Source organism: Microtus pennsylvanicus, chromosome 9, assembly GCF_037038515.1.
Source record: "Microtus pennsylvanicus isolate mMicPen1 chromosome 9, mMicPen1.hap1, whole genome shotgun sequence".
Taxonomy (NCBI): domain Eukaryota; kingdom Metazoa; phylum Chordata; class Mammalia; order Rodentia; family Cricetidae; genus Microtus; species Microtus pennsylvanicus.
The window spans coordinates 12,838,897-12,852,499 of NC_134587.1; the positions used below are offsets into that span (position 1 = coordinate 12,838,897).

Consider the following 13,603-nt stretch of genomic DNA (forward strand, 5'->3'; position numbering starts at 1 on the left):
CAGAAAAAGCATCGAGGTCTAATAAAGATACTAATGATAGCTGGGGATCCCTAACTCCTCAACAGTAGAAAATCCACGTAGGAATGCGGTCCCCCACAAGCGTCCACCCAGTTCATCTAACTCACGTGTGAATACAGTGTCTCCCAAGCCCTCAATGAATCTAATGCATGCGACACAAGTAGGTATAGCACCTACACTGCAAAGCCTGCCAGAACTATTTAAACTCCTTCCTCCATTCTATCTGGTCTTTCCTACAGAAACCCTCAGAACAGTGCTTGCCTGGGCTTTCTCCAGCCTCCTGCTTCTGCCTCTTAACTAAAACGTGATGCTTCCCTTGTGGTCCATATGGTACAGCATCCTTCCTTTGGGAAATTGAAGTAACATATTCTTTTCTCAACAAACTAACTTCTCCCATCATCACTGTTACTTCCATGAATTAAGACACCAGGCACATCAAGGCACTTATAAAGCACAACATCTGAATATCAAGGTGGCTCACCTGTAATAAATAAATGTCTGGATCAATCATGGAATTGCAGAAATGAGACTGGACATAGGTCATGGCTTGTCCTTTGATTTGCAGACCATTTCGTACCCACATGTTGCTATGAATTTCAGCAAGACTAGCCTAACAAAAAGTGAATTAAAAATATATCATCTAAATTCAGTAAAATTATATTGTATCAAGCAATTATTTAAAATGTTGACTTAATCATAATATGAGCTTAGCATTCTGTCCAACATTATTCAGTTTAAATACACTTTTTCGTTTGCTTATTTTAGTTTTGCTTTTATATTTAGGATAGGGTCTCACTATATAGCCTAGGCTGACCACAAATTCACTATGCTCCTCAGGTTGGTCTCTCTCTGTTCCACTATGTAGGTTTATTTTTAAATATCCAAACTAATGACTATATTTTATATAGCTCTCATCACTGAAATTTAAGAATGAGCTACTTTTTCACTAAGGCTTCTGGATACATTTATATTTTTCATTCTTATTTTTCATTCTATTTTTCCTTCAATTCTCGCCTTACAAAATATACAAATAATGCTTAAAGAATGACCATAAAACAAATCTAATTGGTCAAAGTCGATGAATACACTCTATTTTGGCTCAAAATTCAACCGAAAAAAAATCTCATAAATAACTGGAACTAAAATCAAACCTCAGATTAGAAACTGTTCTTATTCTATTAGAACTTAATTCTTCATGTCAGCATCAACTAAAAGAGGACGAGACTACAAGAACTCCCATTCACAGTGTTCTAGAAGCCGCATACATACTTGAATCTGGAGGGGATGAATCATTAGTTTCATTAACATCTCCTGATCAGGCAAAAGGGAATCCAAATCTAATTCTTGACATTTCACAGCCTAAAAAATCCATGATTAGAACATTAGTAATTCAATATTCTCCCCAAATTACAAACAACACCAACAGAGGAATGTGCTACTGACAGTCTCACCTTGCTTAAAAACATTGCATAATAACGATGCAGTGGCAGGTGAAAGGTGACCTGGTTAGGTGCTGGCTGGAGTAAAAAAAGCACACAAGTCAAAGAATGTTTAGCACAAGTTCCAAGGCTTTAACATTGTAGACAGAGTCCCACCTAGATTAACTCATACACTCGTTTTTAATCAGCACTTAAAACCTTAGAAGCTTTGAAAAGAACAAACATCTCAGCAATAACTTCTGAAGTTACAAATACCAAATTAGAATCAGTTCTTTGGTGTTAAAATGTAAGTTTGACCTCATCACTATTTATGTAGCTATAAAAATACAGACAGATGAAGATATATCTATATCCCTATCTACACTCCTACTGCTTAGTTAACCCCAGGAAGAAGGAAAGTCCACAGCATGAACTCAACTACACCCAACTCTTGCTTTCTAAACACTTTTCTCCACTAGAAATCACCAGAGAGCCTTACAAACGCTGACTCCATGAAAGGAATGGGAACTATACAATAGTCTAAAACATCTGAAGGGACATAGAGCACGGACGTGGACACAGAAACCAACTTGAAGGGGTTCTCACTGGTATCAATTTCGATACAACTATCTGAAACAATCTGAGCATCAAACAGATAGAGCACTCTGAGTAAAACAGAAATCACGAACCCCTACCATATAAAAATAGGTTAGTGAACTGAAAACTGAATAAGAACATAGAAATTTTTGCATAGTTTCAAGGTGTATCCTCACAAAAGATCTTATTACAGTGAGAAAAAGAACGTCATGTTGACGCAGCCCAGCAGCCATCACACTGAGTGCGTGATCACAGTGAAAAGCACCGGGAGAGACACGTCACAGACCATCGGACTAGACACAGTGAAAGCCTCCAACAGTCTTTCTGGGATGTTCCTGGAAATATATATATAATCTGAATTTAATCGTGAGGCAAACCTAAACTGAGGCTACTACACTACAAGATAACTAACCTTTTTTATTTATTTTTTATTTTTGAGGGATGACAACTAATCTATGCCTTTCAAACTGCCACTCTCTGGAAAGATAAAGAAACATTAAGTGTTTCAGAAAGAGATCTGAGATATGGTAACAAAATTCACCAAGTGACTGAACCCCAGGAGGAGCATCAGTGAGAACTGGAGAGAGAGTAAAATGTACATGAGAACTGTACTCCAGCTCCCCAGAACTCAGGTCAAAAATGTCAGGTATCCTGCTACTTCCCTATAACCCCAGCACTGGGAAGAGAAGAGGAAGGCAGATCCTAGAGCTATCCAATCAGGCTGGCCTACTTGCTGAGTAGCCTGACAATGAGATCTTGTCTCAAAAACAAGGTGGACAGCTCCTAAGGAATGACACTCAAACTTGATTGTGACATCCACAGGCATTTGTGTGATTTGCATGTACGTATGTATGTGCGCACGCACACACAAAATATACATATCAACTACTAAGACAAATTAGGTGAATATTCTAACTTACAGTGAGTGCATATTAAAGCTTTGAGTAGAAATGGGGATAGAATCAGTAGCTTGGATTTCAGAAAAGAAAGTTCTTTGTATTCCTAACTTTTCTAAATTTCTTACCGTATTAAAATATTTTTCAGAAAAACAAACTATATATGAAGATGCCCATGACTTTTGTACGCTAGACTAATTTTAAAAAAGAATTCACCACCTTTATACACATGCACAACTGGAGTCCTACCTGTACAAGGTTAAAGCTTAAATTGGGGAGTTGGGCAATTGGGGAGCTGTCTGGTCTTTCTTGTGCATTGTGTGTTCTGAGCTACTTCTAATAAAAGGAGTGTCTTCTTCAATGCCAACAGAGTGTGCCCTGTGCCAGCTCTGTTCATCATTAATAAAACACACCTTGGTTCCAGCTCATTCTTCCATTCTCTATCAAGAACACTGCTCAAATAATAAAGCTGGAATACACTTTTCATTAACTTCTTCTGCCCCATTCACATTTATGACAACACTTTTACTTCTTCAGCTGAAGCTAATTTTGTCTCCTGAGAAATGACACATATAAACTTTTTTTTTTTTTTTTTTTTGCTTTTTCGAGACAGGGTTTCTCTGTGGCTTTGGAGCCTGTCCTGGAACTAGCTCTTGTAGACCAGGCTGGTCTCGAACTCACAGAGATCCGCCTGCCTCTGCCTCCCGAGTGCTGGGATTAAAGGCGTGCGCCACCACCGCCCGGCGACACATATAAACTTAAAATGGAAAAACTATGTTTCTGTCCTCTAGGATATAAGCAAACACAATTAAGATACTCTGCAATTTCCAAAATGTCAGTCAAAGGACTAGACATCCCTTTTCCATTCCAATTCTTCTACTCTAAACCCCATAAAAAATACTCATAATTTTCATTGTTAAATGAAATCTAATACTTTTTCCTTAAATGCTTTTATATATGCCAAAAAACACCCACACCTAGACAGGCTAGAGATGCAGTTCAGTAGTGTGGCACTTGTCTAGCGTGCACAGAGTCCTGGATTCAATCCCCAGCACAACAAAATTTTAAGCATTTTTTATACAAAATATACATAAACATACCTCATCTACAAAGTTAATAGCATCAAACCAATCCTGAAGTGCTTCAAGGCAGTACCTTACAACATTTCGGGTATACTCTTGAGTTTCCTTTAAAACAAAAAAAAGTTACGAAATTTCATAGTACATAACATGCATATTTTCAACATTAAATTACATGTAATAATAATTATAAGCATTGCATATATAATGGTAAAATGTGTATATTTTCAAGATAACCTATATTTTCTGTTTCAAGAAACCATTCTTTCATAAACTAAAAGTAGCAACCAATGACAATTATGTAAATTACCGAATACAACGTGCTGCCTTCTATATATTCTTGAAATTGAAGCAAAGTTGGCAAAAACTTTAAATAAATTAAATGCAGGTTCTATTTCAATGGCTCCCCCAAAATATTACAAATTCATTGCTATTATTACTATTACTCAATAAAGTCTCTTTGTAGATGATGAAAAAGTACTAGACAGAAATAATGGTGATGTCTAAAAATCACCAGAAAATGGTTAAAGAGCAATTTTCAATGGCTATTACAGACAATAAAAAGAAGGCTACAATATATATGTACTAGAATTAGCCTGTAATATCTTGGTTTGGAAGAAGAAATGGTATGAGCCATTTAAAGCATGAGAACTGTGAAAAGCAATTACAATGTCTTATAATAAAATGGATCCACTCAGTTAAATTTTAAGTTAAATGAAAATGTAACTCTAAAGAAGGCTCTTGTTTAAAAAAAGAACTATATATGCAAGGACTGGAATAAAAATCTCTTCCCCCTCCTCTCCAAAAGTATGTGTGGTTCCCGGATGATACTGGGAGGTCAGAATTGGAAAGCAAATGGTTATTTTGGTGGACAAGACAATGTTCTTCTATATTTGGTGTAGTGTGGTTGCACAATTTTGAAAATACACTATTAACAACTGAATTTTATAATTAAAATGGCTAGAACAGCAAATTTAACTAAACTAAGACCATTATGAAATGTACTTCAGGAAGTAATGTATAGCATAAATGTGCATGAAGCATCTAAGTCAAGTGGCTCAACCTCCACGGCTACCTATATAAACCACCATGCCTTCAAACCAGGCAAATCTTACATTCCTTCCTTTCTTTTCCTGAGACAGTCTCACGTATCCCAGGCTGGCTTTGAACTCCTGAACCTCTGCATCCACCACACCACACTCCCCATTCAGTCTTCATTTCTCCTTTACCTTGCTCTTCTCCACGTCCTGTCACTTCTTCCATGACATTATCAATAGGTCCTCGCCTATTTTGCTGCCACCATCCAGTCCAAACATCACTTATCTGGTCACCTTGCCAACAGTCTCACTCTGTCCCAACCTATCCTGTATAAGATTTATCTTTATAAAAATATTATCTTACACATTCTGCTCCCCATCTCACTGAAAAAAATTTAATGACACTTACAAGTTAATAATAAATAATCTGTCTTAAACAAACTAAAATGGAAGTTAATTCATGTGTAAAGAAACTCTGAAGGTCCAAAAAGAAGATGGTTCCGTAGGTAAAGGCAATGGCCACCAAGCCTGACCGAGTTCACCACCCAGGACTCAAATCGTGGAAGAAGAGAACTAACTCCTGATCTCCACATCCACCCTGTGGTGCACTCGTACACATTCAACCCCTCCAACAATCAGCCAATCGGTCAATCAAAAATAGATAAAGTGTGAAATAAGGTTTATTTTTCAAGAAAAAGAAACTTTGAAAACCAAATATGCCACTTTCAAAGTCTGAACAGACTGTTACCTGAGTGTCTAAACAACAAAACTTTACCACAGAACAATTTAGCCAAAGGCACCAAGAGTGCTTCTGAAGATGGCCTATTAATTCCATTTCCAAACGGAGTGTATTTCAACACTGTGTTCAGTTGATCTCTTCTCAACCTCCCACCTACATTCCCCACCTTAGTGTACATACTGATTGATATTCATCATTTTATAACCTGCTAAAAGCAACTTTAATTCTGTCTGAATTTCTCCATAAGATGGGCATAACGCAACCTACCTCCCAGTAGTCATGAAGATACAAGCGAAATTATGCGTATAAGATGCTCTATGTCTGTCTAGCACTAGGTCTCATTAGCAAGTAGTGGTATATGCCAAGAATCAAAAAGAGATTCATTGAATCTGCAGTAACCAAATATGCCACTAGATGGAAGCAATTATACAGAGACAATAAATCATATGAACCATAACTTGTTTAATTTTTAATCCTTTATTTTTATATTTTATAATGGAGAATGTAGATAAAAATGGATGCTTAACTTTAAATAGAATTGTTTGTTCTAGTTTCAATTTCTAAAAACTGTCAGGACTGATAAAAACAGCTCTGGCCATTCTCACTGAAAAATAAACAACAACAATTTGGTAAAAAGCACTGGTTCTGAAATCAGAGAGACATGCTTTCAGATTCAGCTTCTACTTGTAGCTGGGCAAACCAAGAAAGTTGTCTAATCTCTGAAGGAAAGGGCTGATACTTCCTAAGAGATGCTCTGAGGGTTGGGTGAAAGTATTTATAGAGTGCCTAGCACAGCATCTGGTATCATCTTGATGCTCATCAGGAAAATACCTCTCTAGAAACTGGATGCTTCTTTAACTGGAAAGTCACTCTCTGGGTTACTTCAAAGACTACAAAATAAATTCAACAGGACTGTTTTCTCAGTCTTCTATACCTCTTAGATTAAGGGAATACTTATATCTAGATAAGCATAATATGATTCTGGCCTTCAGAGACAAAAAATAAAGCATTGCTTAGAACCAATGATTTATCACAGACATAAATATAATTCCAGTTTCACAATCCAAATTCACCCTAAGCAAAACTGACCAAATAACCTGCCTAAAACTTTCGCCTCCGTGGGTCAGTCTATCTTCCTGCATCACTGCGCTGTTGACAAGGCACCTCCTTCTTCTGTGTCTCCTCCTCTCCCTTCTCTCTCCAAGGCTCACATCTCCTCTTCCTTCTTGATCCCACTCTCTACAGTACTAAACACAATCTACATGCCAAAGGATTTAGAGCTCATAGCCTCAGTCCAGGTTTCTCTTACCAGCGTGAGCCGCACAGCAGCTGTCTTCTCATAGACATGTCACACGCACCTCTAAAACTAACTCAGCCCCTCCTTCTGTCACTCTGCCCCCCTCTGTACACATTATCTGACAGTCAAGTCTTCTCAACAAAGATACATCACCAAGTCTATTAATTATGTCTCTAAAATACATTTTCAATATTCAAAATATGTATCTTGAATATGACAATTTCATGTTTATGCTTATGATCTCATGTTTAAGCTACTATTGTGGCATCATTTAAATTAACTTGAATTTATTTATAGAGTAAAATATGACATTTTGATGCATGTGTACACAATGAATGATTATATAAAGGTATCAACAATCCTCTCAGATGCTTATCTTTTTTATTTCTTAAGATTTATTTTTTAGCCAAGCGGTGGTGGCGCACGCCTTTAATCCCAGCACTCGGGAGGCAGAGGCAGGCGAATCTCTATGAGTTCGAGACCAGCCTGGTCTACAAGAGCTAGTTTCAGGACAGGCTCCAAAGCCACAGAGAAACCCTGTCTCCAAAAAAAAAAAAAGATTTTTTTATTATTTTTAGTTATGTATAGGTGTGACTGCATGTGAGTGCAGGTGCCCAGAAGCATCAGATTCCCCTGTGTTTTTAACTACAGATGTTGCTAGCTGCCTGATGTGAGTGGTGGGAACAAAACTCAGGTCTTCTAGAAAAGCAAGTGCTCTTAACCACTGATTCCTCTAGCCCCCTTTGGTCAAAAGGAGGAGGAAGAAGAAGAAGAAGAGAAGGAAGAGAAAAAAGAGAAATGGTATTTTGTGGGTTTTTTAATAACTAGAGTATTCAAAATCTATTCTTTTAGAGAATTTGAAATAGTGAGGCAGGCCCAGAGCGATAGCTCATCATGTAAAGTCGCATGCCTCCAACTCCTAATGATGTAAGTTTGATCTCTGGACCCATATGGTAAAAGGAGAGCATCAATTCCAGCACACTGCCCTCTGATCCTCACATGTGAGCCATAGGATGTGCATGCCCTGTTTATACTAAGTTTAAAAATTTGACAAATTTTTAAAAAGAAAAATGTGCAAATGTTAAAACAAGTCCCCCCCCAAAAAAAAGTTTGAAATATACACTTTATTAATGTTGATCACCATGCTAAGCTTCAAATCTCAAAAACATTCCTTTGGTCAGTTTTAAGCCTTGTAATCATTGGTCAAAATCTTCCCTTTTTCCCAAGTTCCCTCACTATCAGTTTCCAGAGAGCATCGTTCTCCTCACCTCTAGAGGTGCTTTTTAAGAATCATAAGTGAAATATCCATGAAACTGGCTTATCAAAACATCTTCATTAATCTGTCTGTTCCTAATCGTGGGTGTATTGTGTGTTTCTGCACCGCATGTTCTAGACAAGAGCTCCACGACCATGCTCCATCCTCCTCTACGTAGTCTTTTATATAGAAACCTGATAGCAAACTGTTTTAAAATATTCATAGACTACTCTTTAATTAAACCCAGGACTCTTCAAAGTATCTACAAGAACCTGAACTGCAATCTGACCCCTCTCTCTCCAGTGAAGCATGTCTACTCTTATAGTCTAGACACCAATTCCCTATCCAAACACTTTTCCCATCTACTTCTCCACAACCACCACTAACCTACCCTCTTTTTATTATTCACACAGCTGGTTCCTTCATATTCTTTTTTTCAGAAAGGCCTTCTCTAATTCTCAGATTTAACATGCTTTTCTCTCTCACAAAAACAGTGTTACTTTGCCACAGAGCATAATAACAAAGTAAATTCATATGTTTACACTGTGTTCATGAAAATAACAACCATGTCTATCTGGTTCAATATCAAAATACCTACAATATAGTGTCTAATACAGACCAGCATTTAACAAAGGTTTTCCAGTAAATGACCAACAAACAGTTCTTAAATAAATGCTAGAGCTTGAGTCTTACAAACTTTTTCAAAAGTTAACCCTAAACCGGGCGGTGGTGGTGCACACCTTTAATCCCAGCACTTGGGAGGCAGAGGCAGGCGGATCTCTGTGAGTTTGAGACCAGCCTGGTCTACAGAGCTAGTTCCAGGACAGGCTCCAAAACCACAGAGAAATCCTGTCTCAAAAAAAAAAAAATCAAAAGTTAACCCTACCAGTTCTTCCTTCACTCTAGTTAGAATTGCTACTCAGATTCATTTGCATATCAAATCAATCAAAGCCTCTAACAGTGGGGCTTAGGAATGTATTCTTTTTTGTTTGTCGGTTTGTTTCTTGGGGGATTTGTTTATTTTTACTTCCCAGATAACTTTCCATGAAAGAAAATCACTGGGCCAAGGAAAAAGAATGAGAAAGTGTTGGGGGCACAGAGGTCCTTGTACTTACAGAGAAGCACTTAGAGAGCCAGGAATGTTAATCACATAGAGATGTCTCCTCCATGGAGAGGATAAAATCAACTAACTACCCGCGATCTGTCCAGACAGCTGAGTGGATTTTGTTAACAACTTGATGACCTTTTTGCTATCTGTGGAGGCAGACCTCTCCCTAATTCCCAGAATAGTTATCCTAGACTCTTCCCTTCCTAGATCATTACCCATCACTAGGGGAGATGTCACATGTATTTTATGGCCTGCTGACCTCTCTGCTATTGGTCAGAGACCACACTGGACTCTAGACCATACTAGCTACAGAACCCACCTTCTCATTCACATGTACTTTGTAAAAGAGTCTCTATGTGGTCACACCTTAAGCTTTATTGTGTACCTGGAATTGAACTGATTGGACTGATAATTGTCTGAAAACCTTTTCCCAAATAATCCTGTTTTAAATATGCTGACAATGAATCACCTGATTCATTCAATGACTGCCTGATGTCTGATCCAAGTTGATGAAGTCAATTTGCACTGCGTTTTCATTCTTATTTCTTTGTGGGGTTGTTTCCCTGTATGGTACCTGCAGGGACCTCCCCCTACCACAGGAAAGCAAGTCCTCCAAAATGGGAGAGTGGAGGGCTAGCCTTAACCAAAGCTTGAAAACTAAGAAAGGAACAAGCATGGGCACAGCAGGAGGTGGTGTAAGAGGACGAGTCCACAGCTAAGTTAAGGCAGCTGTAGACAAACTTAAATCATTAATATTATAGTAAATGGCATGAAGAACACAAAATGAAATACAGTGTGGATAGGTGATTATTCTGAAACTGTCGTGGTGTACATACACATCTGTAGTCCCAGCACTTGGGAGGCCAAGGTGAGAGGATCATGAGTTTGAGACTCAACAGTGAGAATATACATCAAAAATAAAAACAAAATCTAATGAAGCAGGGTAACTGAGGTTTGTCTTTGCTTTTTAAATCATATAAAACCCTGCATTTTTATTTAACACATAAGTCCCTAGCACTAAACATATACATAGTCATTCATTTATAATCTTTGTCTCCCACACATACACACAGTTATTAGAGATTTGAGACATTTCACATACCTATAAAATCGACATGACTAGCATGATGCTTTGAACTTTGAACTACACTAAGTTCTAAGAAACTGAATATAGAGAATAGGTTAAGTCCGTGGGAGAAAATACTAAAAAAAAAAAACTACTAAAAGAAACATAAACTTAAAGGATAGAAAGAAATCTCATTATTACCTAGAAGGAAAAGCTCACCTCACTGTCCCATTTTTGTTTCGTTTTGTTGTGTTACATTTGTAAAGGGATTTAAGACAAAAAAAAAAAAAAAGACACAAATCTCAAAAAGATGTTCATGGGTTGACCTAGTCACCCCACATAAAGAGAAACCAGAAACTAAAACAATGAGCTTTAAAATATTCCCAATGTAAGATGCTACCTATGCAAGGAGTGCTGGCGCACGCCTTTAATCCCAGCACTAGGGAGGCAGAGGCAGGCGGATCTCTGTGAGTGCCAGGCCAGCCTGGGCTACATAGCAAGCTCCTGACTACTCAATGATATATAGTGAGACCTGTAGAACGTTCACTGATACAGGCTAATGGGTTGAGCATCATGGGGTTTTATATCAAAATCTTCATGCAATCCTTAGTTTAATAGATTTAGAGGAGTCGTTCTGATTAATAAAGACCCATCAAACTAATGACTAAGTATATATAACAAACAACTGAAAGTTGTATAAAACTATTTTGTGCTTAGAACCTTAAAGTTAGAAACTTTAAGCCAGTCATGATAGCACACGCCTGGAATGCCAACACGTGGACAACTGAAGCGAAAGGACTGAAAACTCAAGACCAGCTTGTTAGACAAACTGAGTTCAAGGCCAGCCTGAGCTGTATGGCAAAACTCTGTATAAAATGATAAACTTTTTTTGCAGACCATCTTTATCTTTGGAAAGACACCAAGTATTAGATAGCTAGGGACAGTTAAAACAAACCAATAATGCTAAAGGTGGAGTATTATGGAGTTTCAACAACTGTTCCAAATAGGGGCAGCTGGGGGAGGTCTGGTGATATAAATGAATTTCAATATGCCCAAGAATAAAATATATTGTTTCAGATAAGCTTTCACAAAGATGAATTCAACTTGAAATAGAACTAAACACTACACATTCAATATATTTGCACGTGTGTTTTCTTTCTTAAGTCATCTTTAAAATGCAGAAATTAATAAAAATACTTCAAACATACCCTAACTTTACAATGTGATAAAAGTCCCCACATCGGCTGTGCACAGGCTTCAAGCTCAGCAGCAAATGCAGCATAGTATGTCTGAGACTCAAACTCCACATGCTCATTGAGTTCTCGCTTGTTCAAGTTCATACCTTGTAAAGAATAAAGCACACATGGACTTTGTCAAGTAGACACAAGTATACAGATTAAAATCAAACACTTCCCTATACTCAATATGCTTTAATCAAGTAGTCCCAATTAATTAATTACAAAACATATAAGTTTACAATGAAATACAAAAACAGCTAGTGCTTTTTCTTAGAATTCTACAAACTAACATTCATAAGAAACTTTGTAAATAGCTCAGCAGTGGTGGCCCAGGCCTTTAATCCCAGCACCTGGGAGGCAGAGGCAGGTGGTTCTCTGTGAGTTGGAGGCCAGCCTGGTGCTCAAGAGCTAGTTCCAGGATAGGCTTCAAAGCTACAGAGAAGCCTGTCTCAAAAAACCAAAAATTTAAAATTAAAAAATTTAAAAAAAGAAACTTTGTAAATGTCATAAACAGAACTGAATATCTTTAAATAAGAAAATCAAAAACTGCTAAGCGGTGGTGGTGCACACCTTTAATCCCAGCACTTTTGAGGAAGAGGTAGGCGGATCTCTGTGAGTTCGAGGCCAGCCTGGTCCAGGACAGCTTGAGCTGTCACACAGAGAAACCCTGTCTCAGAAAAAAAAAATAAGAAAAAGAAAGAAAATGAAAAACAATTTTAAGGGGCTGGAGAGATGGCTCAGTGGTTAAGAGCAATGCCTGCTCTTTCAAAGGTCCTGAGTTCAATTCCCGGCAACCACATGGTGGCTCACAACCATCTGTAATTAGGTCTGGTGCCCTCTTCTGGCCTGCAGACATACACACAGACAGAATATTGTATACATGATAAATAAATAAATGTTAAAAAAAAAAAGAAAAAAAGAAAAACAATTTTTAATTGCTGACAGTCCAAATTGTTATAAATATGTTACAAATCCGAGAAAACACATTTCAAGTTTCTAAACTAATGGTTTAATGTGCTACCAGAAAACCACACTCGTTTCTTAATAAACCCTTGCTATGTTACTATATTAAAGTTCTTATAAATAATAACTAATATAAATAATGAGACATCTGGTTTATAACCTCAATGGTGTGCTATTATTTTTAATTAGTATTTAATATTTTAGCATTAGGTATCTTTCAAACAAACAAAGATTAAATCCATACCTTGAAAGAAAGAAACAAAGTTCATCCATGTAACTAACAGGCCATGATCCTCCAAAAATCTCTTGGCCACACTTTGATGAGAAAGAATATTAATAAAATCACTAACAAGAGGCCAGTACGTGTTATTCTTCAGTAAGGCTTCTCCACAGTTCACCACAACATGTAAACTATTTTCTTCATCTAAAAAAATCCAAAGATTACTTTTTTAAAAAACAACTTCACTAATGATACAAAATATTATGATAGACTTTAGAAGCAGAAACACTTAAATCCTAGCCCCAGCATAGCATTTAAAATCAGTATGACTCTAGGCATGTTGTTTAGACCCTTCATTCTTAAAATAAAGTAAGGAGTGTCTCTCCGAGGCATTAAATGGAATGTCAACATGAAGCCCTGGATGCACTGTGACCGTACTCAATACTACATGTCCTCTTCACTGCTGACACTGAGCAGCTACATGCTTACAAAACCTCATTTCCTGGGTTCTGTTTCAATCAAAAACATTATCACTAGATTAATCTCATTCTAGTTTATCGTTCAAGTCTGCTGATTTCAAATGGGACATATTGTTATTTTCTAGTCAAAGAATATGTGTAAATGCAATTTTTAGCAAACAGAATTATCTCAGAAATAAAAGCACTGAAACCT

The 13,603-nt window shown here is 37.3% G+C and overlaps 1 protein-coding gene across 6 annotated transcripts in view; it reads right to left on the reverse strand.

The window, feature by feature from the left end:
- Ubr3 (ubiquitin protein ligase E3 component n-recognin 3) overlaps positions 1–13,603 on the reverse strand; it is a 133,848-nt gene that overhangs the window by 79,153 nt on the left and 41,092 nt on the right. For all 6 annotated transcript variants that reach the window (XM_075984944.1, XM_075984940.1, XM_075984942.1 and 3 more), the window contains exons 9-14: positions 12,956–13,135; positions 11,719–11,852; positions 4,030–4,116; positions 1,470–1,535; positions 1,288–1,377; positions 500–628 (exon numbers count right to left, since the gene is read on the reverse strand). In XM_075984944.1, the coding sequence (XP_075841059.1) occupies positions 500–628; positions 1,288–1,377; positions 1,470–1,535; positions 4,030–4,116; positions 11,719–11,852; positions 12,956–13,135 (686 nt within the window). The remainder of the gene's footprint in view (positions 1–499; positions 629–1,287; positions 1,378–1,469; positions 1,536–4,029; positions 4,117–11,718; positions 11,853–12,955; positions 13,136–13,603) is intronic.